The sequence below is a fragment of the Lemur catta genome, chromosome 6 (assembly GCF_020740605.2).
Source record: "Lemur catta isolate mLemCat1 chromosome 6, mLemCat1.pri, whole genome shotgun sequence".
Lineage (NCBI taxonomy): Eukaryota > Metazoa > Chordata > Mammalia > Primates > Lemuridae > Lemur > Lemur catta.
Window position 1 is genome coordinate 3,998,443 of NC_059133.1, and position 24,388 is coordinate 4,022,830.

At 35.6% G+C, this 24,388-nt stretch overlaps 1 protein-coding gene across 2 annotated transcripts in view; it reads left to right on the forward strand.

Moving 5' to 3' along the window:
* SMC1B (structural maintenance of chromosomes 1B) overlaps positions 1-24,388 on the forward strand; it is a 73,027-nt gene that overhangs the window by 30,032 nt on the left and 18,607 nt on the right. For both annotated transcript variants that reach the window (XM_045552798.1, XM_045552799.1), the window contains exons 9-15: positions 72-279; positions 2,196-2,381; positions 4,570-4,749; positions 8,590-8,736; positions 12,966-13,103; positions 13,395-13,511; positions 14,514-14,620. In XM_045552798.1, the coding sequence (XP_045408754.1) occupies positions 72-279; positions 2,196-2,381; positions 4,570-4,749; positions 8,590-8,736; positions 12,966-13,103; positions 13,395-13,511; positions 14,514-14,620 (1,083 nt within the window). The remainder of the gene's footprint in view (positions 1-71; positions 280-2,195; positions 2,382-4,569; positions 4,750-8,589; positions 8,737-12,965; positions 13,104-13,394; positions 13,512-14,513; positions 14,621-24,388) is intronic.

The window sequence follows — 24,388 nt, forward strand, 5'->3', positions numbered from 1 at the left end:
GATTTGTTATATCTGGAATTCCTATATTTTGGTTTTTCTTTTTTGCTGTATAATTTGTTGTTATTATGTAGGGATTGCTTGAAAGAGAAAAAACAGCAAGAAGAAACCCTAGTGGATGAAATTGAAAAAACAAAATCAAGAATGTCTGAAGTTAATGAAGAATTGAATCTTATTGGAAGTGAATTGCAGAATGCTGGAATTGATACCCATGAGGGAAAACGTCAGCAAAAGAGAGCAGAGGTTCTGGAACACCTTAAAAGACTGTACCCAAATTCTGTGGTAATTAGACTGAATAATTAATTAAAACAAAAAAGCAAAGCATTCCTGTTTAGTGAAAACAGTATCTTCTTATTTGGGATCAGAAATATTACCAATATTAGGAAGAAAAATTATTTCAGAAATTTTAAAATTTTATGTTTCTAATTTATTTGTATTTAAAATATAGCAGTAAGGCCCAGTGCAGTGGCTCAGCCTGTAATCCTAGCAGTCTGAGAGGCCAAGGCGGGAAGATCCCTTGGAGTTCAAGGTGGGAGGTCAGGAGTTCAAGACCAGCCTGAGCAAGAGTGAGACCCCGTCTCTACCTAAAATACAAAAAATTAGCTGGGTATGGTGGCACACACCTGTAGTCTCAGCTACTCAGGAGGCTGAGGCAGGAGGATCGCTTGAGCCTAGGAGTTTGAGGTTGCAGTGAGATGTGATGACACCAAGGCACTAGCCTGGGCAACAGAGTGAGACTCTGTCTCAAAAAAAAAAACAACAACAGAACAAAAACAACTCAGAAGAGAGAGAAGAACCCAGATACTCAAAGCACATTCTCAAAAAGCTTTAGCTAAGTTCTCGCTTGCCCCTGCTGTCCAGGCTCTTAGGTGATAGGAAAGTGGATAGAATAGGAAATACTTACTCCATCAACTGCTGCTCAGAGGAGATAACCATCTCAGTTCTATGGGCGAGAGAATCAAGAAAAGGTTATCCATCAGAGCAAATAAAAAGTTTGAACAGAGCTGCCCACATTAAACAAAGTAAAAAGAATCACTATGGCAGCTATAGGTACATACAATAATAAAGAGAAAACATTTAGAAGTCAAAGAATCCAATCTAGGTTACAGAACAAAATTCTTCATAAGTAAGTGTTTTGTGTTTGGACAATTGAACAAGAGCTTGGATTTATAAAACAAGATTCAAATATGAGGTAAAACAATAAAATGAAAAGGGAAATGTAGAGCTAAGAAAAATCAAGAACAAACATTACTGAATAATTAATTAGCATATAATTAATAAATAACAGACTAAGACATTTAATAAATTAGAAGTAGCAAAAAATACTAATAAATAAATTAGAAATACCAAGAAATGGGTTATATAACAGAAAATCAAATTATTGACCCAGAAGAAAGGCTTGAGATAATCACAAGTGAATGAAGGAGGAAGAGACAGAGATTTAAATAGAGCAAAGATAAATATAAAAGACAAATAAGGAAATATTACTGAGGTAGAACCCAGCAAATAGAAAAAAGAGTCCAAAGATATAAAATTAAATCTTCAGATATTCTAGGGAATCACTGATACAGGATGGTTGACATTCAGACATTTTCTAGTAAAGTTTTTTTTAACTTCAGTCTACTTCTTGACCATTCTTCAGATCTCAGCTCAAGTAACATTGGCCTGACTTCCTTTCTTAGGCCAAACTGGTCCCTGTTATGTACTCTGAGAGCACTCTGTACTTTGTCACAGTGTATCGCTCTATTTTGTACATACGTGTGATTACTGATTGTTTGTTTTTCTTCCTTAGTAGACTGAAAATTCTGTGAGGTCAGAGAGTATCTGTTTTGTTCAGTAATGTTTATCCAAGTGTCTAGCACATGGTAGATACCTGCACACAGTAGGTGCCTTATAGATTCTTGTTTAATAGATAAGGGAATTGAGGAATATTATTTAATTATTATAGTTTTGTAAAATATTTTAATACTTTGGTAAGGCTAGTCCATCTTCATTACTCTTTTCTTAAATGAAGTGTGACAGCTAAATGGACATTTCGTAATGAAACTTAGTCTATTTGAATGAGACTCTATTAAATTATGTATATAATTTTATTAAATTAGTTTTTGTCTATTCTACTTTGTTACATTAGAAAACAATGAATTATATGTTTCTCACTAATGTATTTGTTTTTCTTTCCTTTTTTGAAACATGCTAAGTTTGGAAGACTACTTGACCTGTGTCATCCTATTCATAAGAAATACCAGCTGGCTGTTACTAAGCTTTTTGGCCGGTACATGGTTGCCATTGTTGTAGCCTCTGAAAAGGTAGCAAAAGATTGTATTCGATTTCTGAAGGAGGAAAGAGCTGAACCTGAGACATTCCTTGCTCTGGATTACCTTGATGTAAGAAATTTGTAACGTTTGGTATTTAGTAACGATAAAATCTTGTCTGCTAAAATATGTCTTTATTGCCTAAAACTATGGCAGTGATTGAAAAAAGTCATAGCGTGGATGCCATTAGCCAGTCATTCAAATCACTGGTATTAAATGTATTGGCAGGCAAAGAAAAATATCAAGTGACTTCTGTCTTTCCTGATATCATATTATTTCTTCTAATTTGGCCATAATTCTAACTTGGTAACTTTGATGCCATGTTCTGGCAGTGTAACCACTCTACCTTCTAGCCAGCAATATATTTTGTTCTATAGCAAAGTATAGGAGATGAATAAGATGTATGGTCTGTTGGTGAAATGTCAACTCAGTCTTGATTGTAAATATTTGATCCAATGTGTTAGCTGTTGGTGGAGGAGGCTAAATTTTGAGCTTTGAGGTATGTATTCAGACATCTTAGAATATCTCAAGTCTAAATTCCTGAAGCAGGAACTCTGTCATATCATATCATGATTGAAATCCTTCAGTGATTTTTTTTTTTTTTTGAGACAGAGTCTCACTCTGTTGTCAGGCTAGAATCAGTGCCGTGGTGTCAGCCTAGCTCACAGCAACCTCAAACTCCTGGGCTCAAGCGATCCTTCTGCCTCAGCCTCCCGAGTAGCTGGGACTACAGGCATGCACCACCATGCCTGGCTAATTTTTTCTATATATTTTTAGTTGTCCAGCTAATTTCTTTCTATTTTTAGTAGAGACGAGGTCTTGCTGGTCTCGAACTCCTGAGCTCAAACAATCCGCCCTGTTCGGCCTCCCAGAGTGCTAGGATTACAGGCGTGAGCCACCGCGCCTGGCCATTCAGTGATTTTTAGTTATCTACTAAAGCAGTGGTCCCAGACAATTTTTCCATGGGTAGAGGCAGAGCTCAGGTGGTGATGTGAGCAATGGGGAACAGCTGTATGTACAGATGAAGCTTCACTTGCTCATCAGCTGCTCGCTCACCTTCTGCTGTGTGGCCCGGTTCCTAACAGGCCATGGACTGGTACAGGTCTGCAGCCCCAGGGTTGGTGACTGCAGTACTAAAGAAGATGTTCTGTTTGGTCCAGCAGTTAAGACCCTGAATTGTAGGCATTATGCATAGTGGTTAAGAGCACATGCTTTAGAGTTGACAGCCCTGAGTTTGAATCTCAGCCCTACTTCTAATTAGCTTTCACTAATTTGTTCTTAATTTTTCTGAGCTTCAGTTTCTTCATCTGTGAAATTGAGGAATTAGTCCTTACCTTATTGGATTTTATTGTAAGGAATCATTACATGTAAAGTACCTGGCACAGTGCCTGCAAAGAGGAGGAGCTTAGCAAATGCTAGCTGGTGTTACTAATGGTCCAAACCTACCTTTTTTACTTCTACCCTTTTGCTTATACCTTCTGTCCACTAAAACTTCTTGCCATAATTCATCTGCCTATTAAAATCCTGTTTTACTCATTCCTTACTTGAGACTTTTTTCAAGGCAAATTTTTTTTTTAAAAGATCTTAGGTGGAAGTATATCAAATATAGAGGGAATACTACTCCTTCTGAATGCCCAAATCCTTAATAGTAAGTAACTACTTTATATTGTTTCCGTATACTCAGTTTATATAAATTTATATTCCCAAGTATATATGTACATATTTTGGTGCTATATAAGGTTTTGCTTTGTTTCCTTTTACAAAGTGAAGATCTTACTTGCTGGTTTTCAGCAATACATTGCAGATATACTTTTTTGATCTATTTATAGACCCAACCTAAAAGTCATGTCTAAGAAAGTCTAAAAGCTTTCCTGATCATTTAAGCATAAAGTGGTTTCTTAAGTTCCATAGTGTTGGGCTGCTCTTTTGACACATATCTTTTGACATGTATTTTCCACTAGATTTCATGATTTTGAAAACATGGAGCACTTCTCACGGTTTTGTCTCAACTAGTTAGTGACAGAATTAAATCTGAAAATTATATCTTCTGACTTTTGAAGTTTTTGGGTTTTTAAAAAAATATTACATGATCCAATGGTGGGATAGAGTTCATTATGCTCTTGTCAAACTTTTATTATATATGAGTACATATTGTTAATCTTTTGCTGCCAGGACTATATATGTTTTGTGAGAAAGAATGTAGTGAACACTTGGTTTTTATTTTAGTGTATCTATATTAAGTATTTTTTGAACCTTTTAGATCAAGCCAATCAATGAAAGACTGAGGGAGATTAAAGGGTGTAAAATGGTGATTGATGTCATAAAGACTCAGTTTCCTCAGCTGAAGAAAGTGATTCAGTTTGTTTGTGGAAATGGCCTTGTTTGTGAGACTGTGGAAGAAGCAAGGCATATTGCATTCGGTGGACCTGAAAGACGGAAAGTAAGAAAAGAGACTTTGATTGTACTTTTGGATAAATTGAAGCAGTATTTGTAAGACTAACATATCACATATACATATTGACACACAAATTTTTATAGGCTTTTTATTTGTCCTCTTTTATAAGGAAAACCAACACAGAACCTAAGGTGGTTATGGCTGTGGTAGTTTATATAATATTCAGTTGAGTTTTTAAAAAATTAACTTCTGTAGCATTTTCGAACATCATAAATTATATTTGGGAAATTAGATTTGTAGTAATAATATCCTAAAGCAGTTAATTTTTTATTTTATATGGAACCCTGGATATAATATATGTCTTTGAATACTAGGAAGGATTTTAGATACTTACATTCTGGGTTAATTCTTCCATAGCTTAATGGATATACTAACTCTCCTACTAACTCCTTTTATATCAAGGTTTAACACATTTGAATTTATAGAAAGCACCACTGAAGTGAGAGTACTTAATATTAGTCTCTCAAGGGAATAATTTTGGTTTTAAAAATAAATAGTTTTACTCTCAGTTGAGAGTTTATATTTAGTTGAGCTATGTTAAACTCCTCAAATTATCTGACATAGTTTTTTTTTAAACTACATTTGTGATGAAGCATAACAGAGTGCTTAAGGGCATAAGTTATGAAGTAAAACCAGTGATGTTGCTTTAGTAATTATGTGACTTTAGGCAAGTTTCTAAACCTCTAATTTTAGTTTTCTCATCTAAAATTGAGGAAATAATAGTACCTATTTCATAGGGTTATGAGGATTGAATTAAGTAGTAACATGCAGAATTGCTGAGTCCAGCTCAGCACAGGGAACTCAAAACCAAGTGGCTCCTGCAGAAATGAAGACAAAGTAGCCAATTATCAGGACAAGTGGTCATGGGGGACTCGATGCTTCTAAGACCAAAGAGTCCCATCCTTGGTGCACACATTGCTTTTATTGGTACAACTCAAGAGGGAATGAGGGAACTCAAGGGCAGGAAACAGATTGCCGTTTACTCCCCAGTCTCTATATTTTGAGAATGCTCTGTTCAAAGAACATTCCCAGACCTCCTACATGACTGCAGGCACTGGAGACATGACTGTTTACTTCAGCTTCTCAGGCTGCTGACCAGATGGCTTTCCGTCAGGTCAGACTTGGCTTTCCTTCATCCATACCCGTTCAGCATCAAGGAAACAGCCAGCTCACAGTTCCTGCTCCTACACAGAATGCCTAGCAAATGGCTCTCAAAAAGTGGTTGTCATTTTATTATTTACCAGTGAACTAACACATTTAGTCTGGTATGTGCAGAATCGCGCATTATCACAGAGCAAGCTATTCTTATGAGACATAAGGATTTCCAGAGTTAAATTTATTGACTTACCAAACATGATTAACTTTTCATACATTTTGGTGCTTCTGTCAGTAATAATCTTAATACAATCACTGTCATTGATTTCAACATACTAAATTTAGGCAGATATAATAAGTGAACTATTAAGGTATATTTCTTATTTTCCTACCTAATTAACTATACTGAAATTGACTTTTGTTTTACTTTTTAAAAAATTTTTGGTAGAAATGGGGTCCTGCTTGGTTGCTCAGGCTGGTCTCAAACTTGTGGCCTCAAGCCATCCTCCTGCCTCAGTCTCCCACAGTGCAGGGATTTTAGATGTGAGCCACTGTGCCTGGCCTGCAATTGACTTTTGTATAATTGTAAAATTGATTTAGGATTTATATAGTCAATTTAAAGAAGTCACATGAAGATAAAACTTAATTCTGTTTATGGTTTCTATCTTGTTCACGGTAACATACTTTACCTCTTTAGGTTGTATATTCTTAACCATATGTCAAAATTTCGATCAGCTTTGTCTTATCTGTATCTTGACTATATCTCAGGGACATTTAAAGAATTTTCTTGGCCGAGCATGGTGGCTCACTCCTGTAATCCTAGCACGCTGGGAAGCTGAGGAGGGTGGATCGCTTGAGGTCAGGAGTTCAAGACCAGCCTGAGTAAGAGTGAGACCCTGTCTCTACTAAAAATAGAAAGAAGTTATCTGGCCAACTAAAAAGATATATATAGAAAAAAATTATCTGGGCATGGTGGCGCATGCCTGTAGTCCCAGCTATTTGGGAGGCTGAGGCAGGAGGATCGCTTGAGTCCAGGAGTTTGAGGTTGCTGTGAGCAAGGCTGTTGCCCGGGCAACAGAATGAGACTCCGTCAAAAAAAAAAAAAAAGAATTTTCTCTCTCTGGCCAGGTGCGGTGGCTCACGCCTGTAGTTGTAGCTCTCTGGGAGCCTGAGGCAGGAGGATCACTTGAGGTCAGGAGTTCAAGACCAGCCTGAACAAGAGCGAGACTCCATCTCTGCTAAAAATAGAAAAAATTAGCCGGGCGTGGTGGCGCATACCTGTAGTCCCAGCTACTTGGGAGGCTGAAGCAGGAGGATCACTTGAACCCAGGAGTTTGAGGGTGCTGTGAGCTAGGCTGACGCCATGACACTCTAGCCCGGGCAACAGAGCAAGACTGTGTCTCAGAAAAAAAAAAAGAAAGAATTTTCTCTGTGTTTTAAATTGGGTAAAACAATTGGATGGATGTTACATTTTCACAGAACAGGAATTCATTTTCTTTGCCATTGCTGCTGGTATCAGGTAAAGATCTGGTCATCTTCCAGAGAGCCACTCCAGACCTACTGAGCAAACTCATTGCCACACTAACAGCTGGGAGGAAAGAGATCCCTCCAGGGCTTTCCAAAAATAATGAGGTTGTTTGTGTCCCTTGAGGAGTAATCCAGGTCCTAAGGATGGTAGCTCAATATTATAGAAGGAGTCTAGGCTCTTGCTATAATGACTGTGGAGCCACCATACAGACCCTGGAATGCCTACCCCTGGAATTCCATTTTGTGAAAGAGAAGTAAACTTAGTTTTCTGTTAAATGAACTAATTTATTCTAACTAGTACCTCAGAGAAGATAGGGTAACAGCCTTTACCTCCTCAGGAAGCCTTCCATGGACTTACAGGCAGGGTTGGAACCCCTGAGTTTAATGCCTCCAGGTTACTCTGATTATGTTTCTACTATCTTTTCATCACTTCATTTTATAATGATATGTTTATATATTTTTCCCTACTAGCATGATTCCCTGAGGGTCAGTATCATTTCACTCATTCTAGTCCGTAGTGTAGAATGTCTCAAACACAGCCGTCATGCAGTCTTGAATGAAGGAATGAATAAAACTCCTATTTGTTGGCTTTTTAAATGTGTCATCTCACATTACATGGTTTTAGTCCTTCACAGGTGGTCTCTTGCTTTGTTTCTAATTAATTAGAAACATTTGAAAAACATTGAGAATTGATTTCATTTATTTCCTAAAGCATATGCTCACAGGACTATAAACTTGAGGCTATTTTATACCTTGACTCCATTTAAATTTTTTTCTTGGTCCCTTTTTCATATCTGTTCTGGAGAATGTGATATTTTTGGTAATGTAAAGTTATAAGGCCATTTCATAATATGCCATTGACATGTAAGTTAGATTCTTCGAAATACATATTAAATATTTCTATTCTTAGTTTTTGGTTCTCAATAATTGTATATGTTTGGAACTAGTATACAACTTATTTTGAACCTTTGTGATTGTTGCTAATCTGTTGCCTAGAAGTGCTTCGGGCCTTAGTAAAGTGGGTTTTATATTTGTGGTTTGTTTATTCGTTGATGTCCCCTCATAAACTAGGTATTTTATTAGTAAAGTTTGGTAAGTGGTGTATTTCATCTACAAATTCTCAGCTGTAAAAATTGCCACATTACGTTCTGATTTTTTATCTTTGTGTATATTTCTCTAAGGTAATATATTTTTATTTTACAGACAGTAGCTCTTGATGGAACATTATTTTTAAAATCTGGGGTGATCTCTGGAGGGTCAAGTGACTTAAAATACAAGGCTAGATGCTGGGATGAGAAAGAGTTAAAGAATCTAAGAGATAGAAGAAGTCAGCTAATCCAAGAGCTAAAGGTAAATCTATGACATAAAAGTTATAAAATACTAAGTAGAATAATTGTGTGGGGTTTTTTGGTAATAAAAGTGCCATGTGTGTAGTTAAAAAAATTCAAATAATGCAGAATGGAATAAAGTTAAAAAATAAAAATCCTTTTCTTCCCCTTCCTTACATCTCAGTGGTATTTGCTAAACAGTTTGATAGACAGCTTCTAGAAATTTTCTTTGTATAAGCAAGTATATGTATTATTTTTCCTATTTTCTTTGTTTATAATAGACTTTGGCTATAAATAGTATTTGCAACACGCTTTTTCATTCAATATCATAACATGACCTGTTTTCATTTTAGCATATAAAAAGTTACTTTTAATGAATCCTGCTTGCCTAGTAATAGAATTTATTTATTTAACCAGTCTCCTATTGAAGGACGTTTTTTTTCTGCTGTTACAAATGGTGCAGCATTAAATGTTCTTTAGAGAGGGAGAATAACATAGTGCCTAAGAGTATAAATTCTGTTGCCAAGCTGCCTGGGTTTGAATCCTGGCTCTGCGACTTACTAGTAGTATGACCTTGGGCAAATTACCTAACACCTTTATAGCTTAGTTTCCCCATCTGTAAAATGGGGATAATAAAGGCACCTTCCTTTTATGATTATAAGGATTAAATCAAATAATACAGATAAAATACTTAAAGCAATTTCTGGCATATGAAGAAATATATAAATGTTTGTTGTCTTATTATACATTTGTTTGTTATAAATATATCTCTAAGATGAATTCACCTGAAGTAGAATTTCTGGGTCTAACAATATGTGTATTTAAAATGTTGATAGATATTGCTAAATTCTCATCAAAAGAAAACCTGTAGTAGAGTGTACATATCCCTAGATTGCAAGACTGGATATTAGCAAATATATTAATCTTTGCCAGTCTTATTGGTAAAAAAGTGTAACCCAATTGTTTGATATGCATTTCTTAAATTATAACTAAGGTTGAGCATTTCCTCATGTATTTATTGGTTCTTTGTAATTAGTAACCTGGCAGACCAAGTAGAAAAAGCATCTCAATGAGAAGAACAAAATTACAAAGATAAATCATGAGGAAAATAGAGACTTAGCAGATAGACTCAGGAGACTCATGAGAGAATAATAAATTCTTGGAAGGAGGAGAAGGAACACAAAAGTGGAAAAAATCAAATAAAAAAGAAGAAAATTTCTAAGGATCAACCTTGGTTTACCAATTGAAAGGACACACATAGTTCTATGTAAGTTTGGTGAGAAAAGGCCCACAATAACATGAATCTTGTAGTTCCTAAACACCTAGGTCATAGAAGCAATGCTAAAACTACATCCCCCTTCAAGAAAAATTCTTTATAGGATTAAAAAAATTAAGCTTGTTTCAGGCTACAAAACTAGATGGGACTATAGAATAGCTACAGGGAAAAGGACTACAATCCAAGATACTATTTACCTTCTAGAAATCTGTATATAAGCAAATTCAGAGAGTATATCATTCATATACCCCATGTGACAAAATTAGAGAAAACACTTATAAACAGCACATAAATTAGAACAGACCTAATTATAATAAATGAATAGTGCTAAACTAACTCAGCAAAACTAAGGAATTGGAAATGGAGAGAGATGTAAATGTGTTCCAGTGGTCTCCTCTGTGAGGAGAGGAAATTAGAATATTCTATTCTAAAGATGATATCTTAGGGGACTGGGAGACAGAGATGGTATTATTGGCTGTTAAACTCCTCGGTTTTTGTCTTCTCCTGATCAAAGAATGAAAGCAAGAGATAGTTTTGAAGCAGCAAGCAGCAAAGTTTATTAAAGCGAGAGTTCATTCTTTTTTAATTTTATTATTTATTTATTTATTTGAGACAGAGTCTCACTCTGTTGCCCAGGCTAGAGTGAGTGCCGTGGCGTCAGCCTAGCTCACAGGAACCTCAAACTCCTGGGCTCAAGCGATCCTCTTGCCTCAGCCTCCCGAGTAGCTGGGACTACAGGCATGAGCCACCATGCCTGGCTAATTTTTTCTATATATATATTTTAGCTGTCCAGATCATTTCTTTCTATTTTTAGTAGAGATGGGGTCTTGCTCTTGCTCAGTCTGGTCTCAAACTCCTGAGCTCAAATGATCCGCCCGCCTAAGCCTCCCATAGTGCTGGGATTACAGGCGTGAGCCACCGTGCCCGGCTTGAGAGTTCATTCTTAAAGGGGTTAAGAGGTGGCACACGTCCAAGCGTACTGTGGCCCTGGGGTTTCTTTGGATTTCTAACCAGCAAGCAATAGTACACTTCAAAAGGGGTAGGGTAGGCATATGTCCCAGCTGACAGTGGCACTGGGGTCTCTTTGTCATCCCGTTTTCTCTTGTCTGAACTCTCCTTTGTGACGTCTCTTTTTCTTGACCAATGAGGAGGTTGTCGTCTTCCTGCCATTGGGCAGGGGGGAGTTTTTCACCTTACCATGGTTAGACCCAGATGTTTTGTTGTGTCCAAAGCCCACTGTGGCAGGGGGCAGAAGGGACTGTAATGTATAATGTGCCCTTTGTTGTTTCTGTTATGTTTCTTGTGATAGTTGTGGTTGCCCTTATCTTGTTACTGTTACAGTATGTTCTCTTACTCAGCATCGCATTTGTTTACATTGCTTGCTTTCGTGTATTTTCTCTGCTCACGTCTCACTTTTCCTATGCTAACATTCTGTGACACTTATGGCTACCCTAATCTTGCAGTGTCAAATATAATGTGACAAAAGAGAATGATGTAGGACTTCCCTTACTGGCCTGCAGAATACTGTGAAAAGCCATTGTAATCAAGTTGAGATAGCATCGGCATGGGAATGGACAAAGTAATGAAACAATAGGAATTCTAGAAATAGAGCCCACTATATTTGACAATTTAGTATTCAACAAAGATGATTTAGTTCAGTGGGAAAAGGACAGATTATTTAGTAAGTGGTATTGGCACATCTGGAGAAATTAATTTTGTGCTCCATCTATGACTTACATAAAAATAAATTCCAGATGGGTTAAGAACTTAAATGTACTGTAAAATAATTTTTGAATGAAGATAAAAGCTATTGTATACATTCTTAAAAGAAGTTTTAAATGAAGATCATAGGTTCTGTCCTAAAGAACTCTTTCACAAGTTGACATGAAAAAGACATGATAGAAATACCTGGGCAAAGGATAGGATCAGACAATTCACTAAGAGAAGAAATCCATATGGCTAGTAAACATTAGGAAATGCTCAATATAGAATATAGTATTTGAGGGAATACAAATTAAGATTACTTTATGCCTATCAATAAGACTTGGAAAAATATATAATGTTTATTGCTGGTAGAGATGTAAGGAAAAGAGTACTCATACATTATTTATAGAAATGTGAATTGTTATAGTTTTTGGGAAACAATATCAGCTACTAAAATAAAAATATGAACTCCTTTGACCCATCATTCTCAACCCTGGGGAGTCTATGGCATGGAAACAAAAACAATAGTACCTGAGAGTACACGTGCGGGTATGCTGTTGTAGCGTTGTTTGTGGTGGCAAAAACCTGAAAACAAAGTGAATGGCCATCATTAAGAGAATAGTTGAATAATTTTCATACAAACTCTGGGATAATATGCAACCATTAATAGGATTATTTTAGAGCTTTATTGACTGACTTCTGTGAGTGACCAAATGAGAAAAGCAAGATGCAGAAAAGCATGTTCCATGTGACTTAAATTTGTGTAAAAGCCCTGATAAAGCCAGTAGACATAGGTGAATATATATACACATATATTTGTATATCATAAGGACTTGGAGAAAAACAAAATATAGGGAGTTAATTTAGTTGAATAATAAGGTAACCAAAGGAAGAAAAGAATGGAGGAGGCAAGCAAAAAGACAAGGATGTACTGAAAGCAAGGCAGTGTGTATTGTATGATCCCATGTATGCCAATAATTCAAGTTGGGTGGAACACACCCTCTTCATTCTTCATTTTTGTTGCCAATTCTTTTGTTAGTGGTTAGTTTTCTGAAGAAGCTGTATTGCATCTTGGTTACTCCAGATGGCTACTGTACTTAATTGCTTGGTCTCCTGTCAGAAGAAGGGGAAGTAAATGGGTGTGGTTGTATGTAAAAACCAGTGAATTATTGCATATAAAAACACTTTGAAAAGTGAAAGAAAAACAAATTTTAAAAAAGTGAAAGTGCTTTTCTATTATAAAATATTCTCATATGTTTCTTTCTTTCTAGGATTTAATGAAGACACTCCGCAAGGAAACAGATTTGAAACAAATACAGACTCTAGTACAAGGAACTAATACACGACTCAAATATTCTCAAAGTGAACTAGACATGATTAAAAAGAAGCACCTTGCTGCTTTTTACCGGGTAATAAAGACTTACGTAAAACTCGATGGCAGTTAGAAACAGAATGTATTAACAGAATTTTAGGAATTACATTTGGATAGCACCATGTAATCTTTAGATACTTTACCCCATGATTGAGATTATATTCTAGTCCTTTAATTATTTTTGTGGTATTTAATCTTGTTATCCAGCTGAATTAATCTTATCTCATGGATTCCTCTTTTATTCTAAAAGACACCTATCACGTTTTTGACTTTACTATATAAAGTTAAATAAGCCATAATTAAAAAGAAAATTTTCTTTTGTTATTAGGAACAATCTCAGCTACAAAGTGAACTACTAAATATTGAGTCTCAATGTACTATGTTGAATGAAGGAATCAAAGAACGACAACAAAGAATTGAAGAATTTCAAAAAAAGATAGATAAGGTCATGAATGTTACATTTATTACTAAATGGCATATATAATTCTAGACCAGATACCAGATTTAGGGCTTCTTGAATATGTACTAAAGCAAAGGAGGTTGATGGGTAATAGTGCCCTATCAGAAACAACACATAAGCTACGTTTTATTGGTTTGCCAAATTAATTTTCTTATGTCTTTGGAGACTCACTATTGCCAGTCTCAAGAGACAGTGACCTGTGAACACTGTCTTTACAACCTCTCCTTGCCTGTTGTAAAAATTACAGCTTCTTTCTTTTCTCCCACTTCCCTTAACATCAGGAGAAAAAAAACTGTCATTCAAATTATCTTTTAAGGTTAGTTAGTCAGTAGTTATCTTTTTTTAACATCTCTTACATTTGGCTCTAGGACAATAAAGATGTGGTCATCTAGCCTCGGCTTATAAAGTGAGAGAAACTTCTGATTTAATTCATTCTAACATTGGGTATCTCTAATCCTTAGAAAGTTATTTGCTACACCACTACTTTATTAATTTCACCCATTGCTTTCATTGCATAATTTGAAAGCACATTCATGTTGCTCCTTAATTATATGTTTTCCAGGTTAAATATCCCTAATTTCTTTAATCACTTCATATTATTATGGATTTAAGACCAGCTCTGGTACCCATTCTCTGGATGCTCTGTTGTTTATTAACAGACATTATAGTATTATTCACATATAAAGAGTCTTTATTTATTTAGAATGTTGTATTTTGGTGTGTCTAAAGTAAATGCAATCCTTCCAGTTTTATATTAAACATTTCATAAAGCCAAAACACTTAATAAGGCCAGGGAAGGTAGATGGGCATAGTATATGGAGTTAAAAGAAGAGAAAGCATTGGCTCCCCAAAATACAGTAGTGCCTGGTGGGATTAGTTTTTGGCATAATCCAGGAAAATCTTGAAGGGAAAAACTTATATTTAAGCATTGTCTATATATTTCTTTAAATTACTTGTTAAACTAGTTGTTTTAAAATAACTTAAAAGGTAGAAGATGATATTTTCCAACACTTCTGTGAAGAAATTGGCGTGGAAAATATTCGTGAATTTGAGAACAAGCATGTTAAACAGCAACAAGAAATTGATCAAAAAAGGTATTTTTATTAAAAGATGTTGGTAAGCAGCTTATATATATATACAAGTAACTATTATTCCATAATTTAGTATACCTAAGGTAGTTTTTATTTCAGTTTATCAAGAAATAGCTAGTAAAAATTTATATTCTCATGAAGAGATCTAGTTTTTATTTTATAATTTTTTAAAGAGAGAAAATACAAATATGCAAAAGAGAATAGTGGCATAATTATATACACACTGGTTATTGAAAGAATAAGATACTAATTTGTTTAGTTGTCTGTAAATAGCTATATATATGAATAAAATTAATAATTTTCAAGAAATAATGTATGACCAAAAATTACCCCAAACAAGATAGAAAAATCTAAGGAGGCCAGTTACCATAGGAAAAGAAAATAAAAAAGCTTCCTATACACTTCATTCCCAAATATGCCAGGCACATATAGTTTCACAGGTGAATCATCCCAGCAAACTTTAAAGATGGCAGGTAATTTCACTGTCTAATGTTTAAACAAGTGTTCAACATTTAAACTGTTTCAGAGTGCAGAAGAGAAAGAAGAAATGAATCTTTTTCTAAAAATGAACATAATATTGATGCTGAAATCCAAAAAGATACACAATAAGAAACTATAAATAAAGCCCACCTTTAAGTAACCAAATAAAAAAAGGTTAAATACAAACCAGCAGTACGACAACAAAATAATATACCATTATCTAGTGGGCCTTACATAAGAAATATAATGATAGTTCAGTATCAGGAAATCTGTTGCTGTAATTTACCATATTAATGGTCAAAGGAGAAAATCATATGATCAACTCTAAAGATGATGAAGAAGGCACTTGACAAAATTTAACATCCATTCTTGATTGAAAATACTTAAAATGTCAATAGTTAGATACCTTTGATATGAGAAAATACATCTCATTGGAAATCAGCATTGTGCTTTCATGGAGTAACACGAAGTGTTCTAGTAATGTTAGAAACAAGAGAAGAATATTCATTATCACTACTGTTATCTAACATTCTTCCTAGAGATACTAATCAATAGAGTTAGACAAGAAAAAATATTAAGACTTGAGAGTGATGCCACCAAAATGACAGAGTAGAAGCAATCTGGCTTTAGTTTTCCCCACAGAATACCAAAAACAAATATATAGTGCTGAGATTATCACCAGCAATATCCCAGAACTCAAATACAAGGATGAGACAGTTCCTGGGGCCATAGAGAAGTGAAAAATCTTCTCACAAATGGTAAGAAAATCAAGTTTTTATATCTATGATGCCCTTTCCCCAATAGGCCAAGCACCAAGTGTGTGGGAAATTTTCCCAACTCACAGTTACTACACTGGAAGGATTGAGATCGAGGGGGATCCCACCTCCTTGGGTTCCCAAGCAGGAGACCTGTCCTTGCCTCAACCCACAGGAAGCAATCAGTGCCTGAAGGGAGAAAGATTCCTGAGGACAGCCAAAGCGGGGAGGCAGGACTAGCATCCTCAGACCAGGAAACTTCACTGTGTATCACAGCCAGAGGAGGTGCCAAATCAGAGTGGCTGGCTGTTCAGCAGCATCACATTGTAGGAGATTGGTTCCACAGGTCCCCTGGGCACAAACTCCTAGCCAGCCTTCCTGCATTGCCAGGATATCCCCCTTAGGGCCCTTCTCCATCTAGGACTGGCAATGCTCCTGTTTGCTAGAGCTGAACAAAACTGGGCTTAAGGCACCATGTAGTGCCTAAAAGGAGGCAGTGACTCAAAAAAATACATATATATTCAGCAGGTATATTGCAAAGAAATCTCTAAGGAATCCTACCCAATAAAAATAAGCCAGACAGAAGTGACTGGAATAAACAGTCCTTCAATGTGAAAACACAAATGTACATCCACAAGAACCAATAGCAAATAGGGAAACGGCCTTGTCAAACAGAGCAAAGACCAAATTTAATGAGATGGTGATAGGTGAGCTGATCAAAAATTCAAAATAGCAGTTTTAAGGAAACTCAGTGATCTCCAAACTAGTACAGAAAAACAATGCAGAAATTTGTCAGAGAAGTTTAACAAAGAGATTGAAATAATAAAAAAAAAAATCCAGCAAATCCCGAAACTGAGAAATATTATTTGTTGAACTGAAAAATTCATCAGAGGCTCTCAACAGCAGAATGGATCAAGCAGAGGAAAGAATCAATGAGCTTAAAGACAGGCTGTTGAAACTACTTAGAGGAGAAAAAAAAAGAATGAAATGTGCCTACAAGATATAGAAAAGTATCACAAAAGAGAATTGTTGGTGTTCAAGAGGGAGCTGAGCAAAAGCAATGGTTAGAAAGCTTTTTGAAAGGAATAATAACAGAAAACTTTCAAAACTTGAGAAAGACATAAATTTCCAGGTACAGGAAGGCCAGAGATCGCCAAATATATTAAACCCAAATAAAACTACCCCAAGACATGTAACAATCGGACTCACAAAGTTAATAAATACAGTAAAAATGAAAAGCAACAAATTGAAGCATACTACAAGAGAAAACCACTGAGCCACAAAGGAAGACAGGAAGAAAGGAAGAGAAGACATGCAAAATAACCAGAAAATAAGTAACAAAGTGGCAACAGTACGTCCTTACCTATCAGTGGTAACATTGAATGTAAATGGATTAAACTCTCCAATTAAAAGGCTGGGCATGGTGGCTCATGCCTGTAATCCTAGTACTTTGGGAGGCTGAAGTGGGAGGATTGTTTGAGGCCAGGAGTTCCAAAACCAGCTAGGGCAACATAGTGAGACCATCTATACAAAAAATAAGAAAAATTAGCCAATTGTGTTGGCACATTCCTATAGTCCCCAGCTACTCAGGAGGCTGAGGCAGGAGGATTGCTTCAGCCCAGGAGTTTGAAGCTGCAGTGAGCTATGATGATGCCATTGCACTCTAGCCTGGGCAACAGAGAAAGATGTGTCTCAAAAAAACAAAACAAAACAAGGATGGAAAGTGGCTGAATGGATAAAGAAATAAAACCCAACCTTATGCTGCCTATAAGAAACCCACTTCATCTATAAATACACACATTGATTGACTGAAAGAGAAGGGATGGGCCGGGCGTGGTGGCTCACGACTATAATCCTAGCACTCTGGGAGGCCGAGGCAGGTGGATCGTTTGAGCTCAGGAGTTCGAGACCAGCTTGAGCAAGAGGGAGACCTCATCTCTACTAAAAATAAAAATAAATTAGCTGGACAACTAAAAATATATGTAGAAAAAATTAGCCGGGTATGGTGGCGCATGCCTTGTAGTCCCAGCTACTCGGGAGCCTGAGGCAGTAGGATTGCTTGGGCCCAGGAGTTTGAGGTTGCTGTGACCTAGGCTGACACCACGGCACTGTAGCCTGGGCAACAGAGTGAGACTGTCTCAAAAAAAAAAAGAAGGAATGGAAAAAGATGTTCTATACTAATGAAATCCAAAAAAAGAGCAGGAGTAGCTATACATATATCAGATAAAATAGACTACAAAGACTGTAAAAAGAAACAGAGGTCACTATATGATGATAAAGGGGTCAGTCCAGCAATAGAATATGTTATAAATATCTATGCACCCAACATAGGAGCACGCAAGTATGTAAAGCAAACATTCATAAATCTAAAAGAACAGCTAGACTGCAATACCAAATAGTAGAGGACTTCAACACTCCACTCTCAGTAACAAACGTATCTAACAGAAAATCAACAAAGCATTGGAGTTAAACTACATGCTAGACCAAATGGGCCTAACATTTACAGGACATTTCACCCAAGTGCTACAGAATACCTATTCTCATCAGCACATGGAACATTCTCTAGAATAGATAATATGTTAGGCATCAACTTCTTTGAATTCAACAAATTCAAAAAAGTTGAAATCATATCAAGTTATTTGTTCTGACCACAATGAAATAAAACTAGAAATCAATAACAAGAGGAACCTTAGAAACTACGCACACACACGTGAAAATTAAACATGCTCCCAAACAATCAATGGGTCAATGAAGAAATCAAGAAGGAAATTAAAATTTCTTGAATCAATGAAAATAAAAATACAATATACCAAAATCTACAGAATACAGAAAAAGTAGGGCTAAGGGAAATTTATAGCAATAAATATCTACATCCAAAAAGTAGAGTCTGGGCATGGTGGCTTATGCCTGTAATCCAGCACTTTGAGAGGCTGAGGTGGGAGGATCACTTGAGGCCACAAGTTCAAGACCAGCCTGGGCAACATAGCAAGACTCCATCTCTATGAAAAATTTAAAAATTAGCCAGGCATGGTAGTATGCACCTGTAGTCCCAGCTACTGAGGAGGCTGAGGTGGGAGGATCGCTTGAGCCCAGGAGTTCAAGGTGGCAGTGGGCTATGATACCACTGCACTCTAGCCCAGGCAACAAAGGGAGACCTTCTCTCCAAAAAAGAAAAAAAGGACAGGCAACAAAAGCAAAAATAGAGAAGTGGGTTTGCATCAAGCTAAAAACCTTCTGTACAGCAAAGGAAACAATTAACAAATTGAAGAGACAACCCACAGAATTGAAGAAAATATTTTCAAACTATCCTTCTGTCAAGAGATTAATAACTTGAATATATAAGGAACTCAGGGAGAGGGCAGGAGAGGATAGGAGAAAACCTACCTAACGGGTACAATGAACACTGTCTGGGTGATGGGCACATTTACAAACCCTGTCTCAAGCATAACACAATTGGTACATGTAACCAAAAACATTTGTACCCCCCGTAATATTTTGAAATAATTTTTTAAAAAGGAACTCTAGCAAAAAAATCAAATTTTAATAATAGGTGAAAGATCTGAACAGACATTTCTCAACAGAAGACATACAAATGGCCAACAGGTATATGAAAAAGTGCCCAGTGTCACTAATCATCAGAGAAATGTAAATCAAAACTACAATGAGCTATCTCACCTCAGTTAAAGTGGCTTTTATCAAAATGGGAATAATAACAGATGCTGGCAAAGATGTGGAGAAAGGGGAACCCTCATACTCTGCTGTTGGGAATGTAAAGTAGTGCAGCAACTATGGAAAACAGCATGGAGGTTCCTCAAAAAACCAAAAACTACTATATGATCTAGGGATTCCACTACCAGATATGTATCTAGAAGAAAGGAACTGAACATATACAAGAGATATCTGCACTCCCATGGTTTTTGCAGCACTATTCACAATAGCCAAAATATGGATGCTCATTGGTACACATCAGTGGATGAATGGATAAAGAAATGTAATACATATACACACACACACAAGTGAATATTATTCGGCCGTAAAAACAAAATTAAATCCTGTCATTTGGAGCAACATGGATGGAACTGGAGGTTATTATGTTAAATAAGCCAAGCACAGAAACACAAATATTGTATGTTCTCATTCATATGTGGGAGCTAAGAAAGTGAATCTTGTTATGATAGAGAGTAAATTGGTGGTTTGCTAGAGGTCAAGAAGAGTAGAGGGGAGCAGAGGGGAAGAGAGGTTGATTAATGGATAAGTCCTAGTGTTAGATAAATCAGTAGAGCAACTAGTAAACAATAATCTTTTGTACATTTCAAAGTAGCTAGTAGAGAATAATTTGAATGTTTCCAGCACAAAGAAAAGATGAATGTTTAGGGTGATGCATATATATCCTAATTGCTCTGATTTGATTATTACATACTACATGAATGTTTCAAAATATCACGTGTACCCCCAAAATATGTACATCTATTATGTATCAATTTAAAAAAAGAAATGCAGTGATGTCCTCCAGTCTGAGGGGAGGCTGGGCCCTGGGGTCCCCAGTGCTTTGCCCCTCTAACTATCTGCCTGACTGGGGTGATGGACAAACAGATGACCACAGGAAGGAGAATGAAAAAAATTTGGAAAGGAGATAAATTTATCACTATTTGCAGGTTTTATGATTTATATCTAGAAAATTCTAGAGAACAAATGAAAAACTGTTAGAAACAAAAGAGAATTTAGTAATGTGGCTGGATGCAAATAGTAATATGAAAATGTTTTAAATTAAAAAATTAATTTAAAAATTAATAGCTTTTCTATATACAAACTACCAATGAGACAGTATACTGGGAGAAAATATCCCAATTATATTGAGGGGGAAGGTAAAATACCTAGACTAATAATTAGAAATAAACTTAACAATTGTGAAAGCAATGTAAAGAAGCCTTTAAACAAGAATAGAGGATACAAATAGAAATTGAACAAAAGGGAAAGGCATACTTGTTCTTTTTTAGGAAAACTCAATATTATAAAGAAGTTGGTTCTTCCTAAATTAATCTATAATTTAAATACATGTGTGGACAAGATTTTTTTTTTAACTAGATAAACTGATTCTAGAGTTCACATGCAGACCTACTCAAGAAAAGTCCGAAAAAAGTAATGAGAAGAGACTAGAGTTCCCAGATTTCAAAAATAGTGTAAACCTTAAGGTAGTGGCCCATAAATAGAGTCCAGAAATGTACTCAGGTCTGTAAGGAGAAATTTGATTATTTCATGTAGCAGAGAAAAGATATGCTTTTCAATAAATCATACTGGGATACATGTGGTAGCAACCTGGAAAAAACCTACTTTGATCCCTTTCTCATTCCTTAGACTCAAAATAATTCTAGCTGAAACAAATATTTTAATATAAAAAATGAAGGCTGGACACAATGGCTTACAACTGTAATCCTAGCACTCTGGGTGTCTGAGACAGGAGGATCATTTGAGCTCAGGAGTTCAAGACCAGCCTGAGCAAGAGTGAGACCCCATCTCTCCTAAAAATAGAAAAACTTAGCCAGTTGTGGTGGTGAGTGCCTGTAGTCCCCACTACTCGGAAGACTGAGGCAGGAGGACCTCTTGAGCCCTGAAGTTTGCAGTTGAGGTGAGCCAACATGATGCCACTGCACTCTAGCTGGGGTGACAGAGCGAGACTTTGTCTCAAAAAAGAAAAATAAAGACATGAAAATACTGGAATAAGTCATAAGATAATTATTTTTAAAATCTCAGATTAGGGAAGTCCTTTCAGTATGACATAAATCCTAGAAGCCATAAAAGAAAAGACTGACAAACTGCGAATGCATAGAAAATTTTAAAAAATTATATAGAAAGCATCAGTAAGAAAACCAAAAGACAAATGACTCTCTGGGGGAAAATGAACATACATATATAAATTTAGGAATGGGAAGAGTGGCTGCTTCTGGGAGGCTGTGAGAATGGGAAGGAGACATTTTACTTATTGCATATTCTTATACCCTTTGAATTTTAAGTAATAGGTACTTCTTGGAAAAAATAGAGAAAACTCCCCAGTGTCCAGAAATAAAAACTATCAACCTTTTGACTCACTTTTTTCATTTCATTCTCTATAATTCTTTTATACTCCATTCATTCAGCACATATTTACCAGATGCCCCTGTGAACCGGGCATCATTCTATGCCCTGAGGATATAGCAATAGAAAGAAAGATCAAGCCCCTACCTATTCTAGGTCCTTTCTATTTCCAGGTACATTTCAGGATCAGCTTTTTAATTGCTATTTTTAAAAAACTGCTAGGATTTTGATTGCAATTGCATTGAATTTATAGATCAATTTGGGAATAAGTGACATCAACACTACTGATCGATGAGCACCCTATCTCTATTTATTTAGATTGTCCTTAATTTCTCTCATTAATGGTTTTTAGCTTCAGCATACAGATTTGTGCATATTTTGTTATACTTATTCTTGAGTACTTCTTATCTTTATGCTATTGTAAGTGGAATTGTTAAATTTCAATTTAAAATGTTTTTTTGGTAGTATACTGAAATAAAATTGGTTTTTATAAACTGACCTTGTATCCTGAAACCTTGCTAAACTTATTAGTTCTGGTAGCTCTTTTGGGAATTCCTTAGGATTCTTTACCCAGATAATCATATTGTCAGTGAATAAAAAGTTTTATTTCTTCCTTTTCAATTAATATATTTTTACCTCTTTTTCTTGCTTTATTGAACTAGGTAGGACTCCAATACAGTGTTGAATAATAATGGCAAAAGCAAATATCTTGCCTTATTTCCAGTCTTAGGGGCAAAGCAGTCAGTCTTTCATGGCTAAGTATGCTATTAATTTTAGGGTGCCGTTTATCAGGTTGAGGAAGTTTCCTTCTATTCATACTTTACAGAAACTTTTTATCATGACTGAATATTCAGTTTTGCCAAATACTTTTTCTGTTATCTATTGAGATAATTGTATGATTGGGATTTATTTTTAGTTTATTAATATAGTAAATACATGTAGTAGTAATTTACACTGATTGATTTTAGAATGTTAAACTATGTTGCATACCTAGGATGAACCCAACTTGGTAATGATGTGTTATCCTTTTCATATATTTTTGGATTTGATTTATTAAAATTTTATTAAAGACTTTTACATCTATATTCATGAGGGTAATGATCTATAGTTTTCTTTTCTTGTAATGTCTTTATTACATTTTGGTATCAGGGTAATGCCAGATCCATAAAATGAGCTGGAATTGTCTCTCTTCTTTCTTGAGGGGTTTGTGTAGAATTGGCATTGTTGCTTCCCGAAATGTTTGGTAAAATTTGCCAATGAAGCCATCTGGGCCACCCACCTTTCTTTCGGGAAGGTTTTTAACTACAAGTTAAGTTTCCTTAAGAGATATAAGGCTATTCAAGGGTATCTTTTTTCTTTTTACTTTGGTAGTTTGTGTCTTTTAAAGAATTGGTGTTTTTTCTGAGATGTCAAACTTACTAGCATAACGTTATTCATAATTTTCTCTTTATCCTTTTTAAGGCTTGTAGGATCTGTACTGATACACTTTCATTCCTAATATTGGTGATTTGTCTTATTTCTTTCCTCCTTGATGTCTAGCTAGAAGTATCTCAATTTTATTGATCCTTCCTAACACCAGCTCTTGGTTTTATTGATTTTCTCTATGATTTTCTGTTTCCGTGTTATTGATTTCTGTTGTTTGTTATTTCTTTCCTTCTACTTATTTAGGTTTAATTTACTCTTCTTTTTCTAGCTTTCTTAAGATGAAAGTTTGCAGTATATATTTTAGACTTCTCTTTCCAATACAAGTATTTCAAACTATTTATTTCCCTGTAAATACTGTTTAAGCTGCATCCCTCAATTTTTGGTATGTTATATTTGCATTTTTATTCCATTCAAAATATTTTCTAATATCCCTTGTGATTTTTTTCAGACTCAGGAGCTGATTAGAAGTGTGCTATTTAATTTACCAGATATTGGCAGGAAAAGGGTGTTTCAGATATCTTTCTGTTACTGATTTTTAATTTAATTCTATTGTTGTAAGGAATATATTCTACATTATCTCAGTCTTTTCAAACTGCTTAAGGCATTTTTTTATGGCCTAGCATGTAGTCTGTCTTAGTGAATGTTCCATGCACACTTGAAATGAATGTGGATTCTACTGTTGGATGGAGAGTTCTCTAAGTGGCAGTTAGACCAGGTTGGTTGGTGTTACTCAAGTCTTCCATGTACTTACTGATTTTCTGTCTAGTTGCTCTAGCAGTCACTAAGAGAAGAGTGTTGGAAATTTCCAAGTACACTTTTGGATTTGTCAATTTCTTCATTGAGTTCTGTCAGATTTTACTTAATGTATTTTCAAACCTTGTTATTAGGTGCATACATATTTGAAATCATTATATCTTTAGATGAATTAATCCCTTTATCATCATAAAATGCCCCCCTTTTTGACTCTGTCATATTCCTTCTGAAGTCAATTTTGAACTTACATAGACTTTCTCTCTAAAGAGTTCTATCTATCACAGTG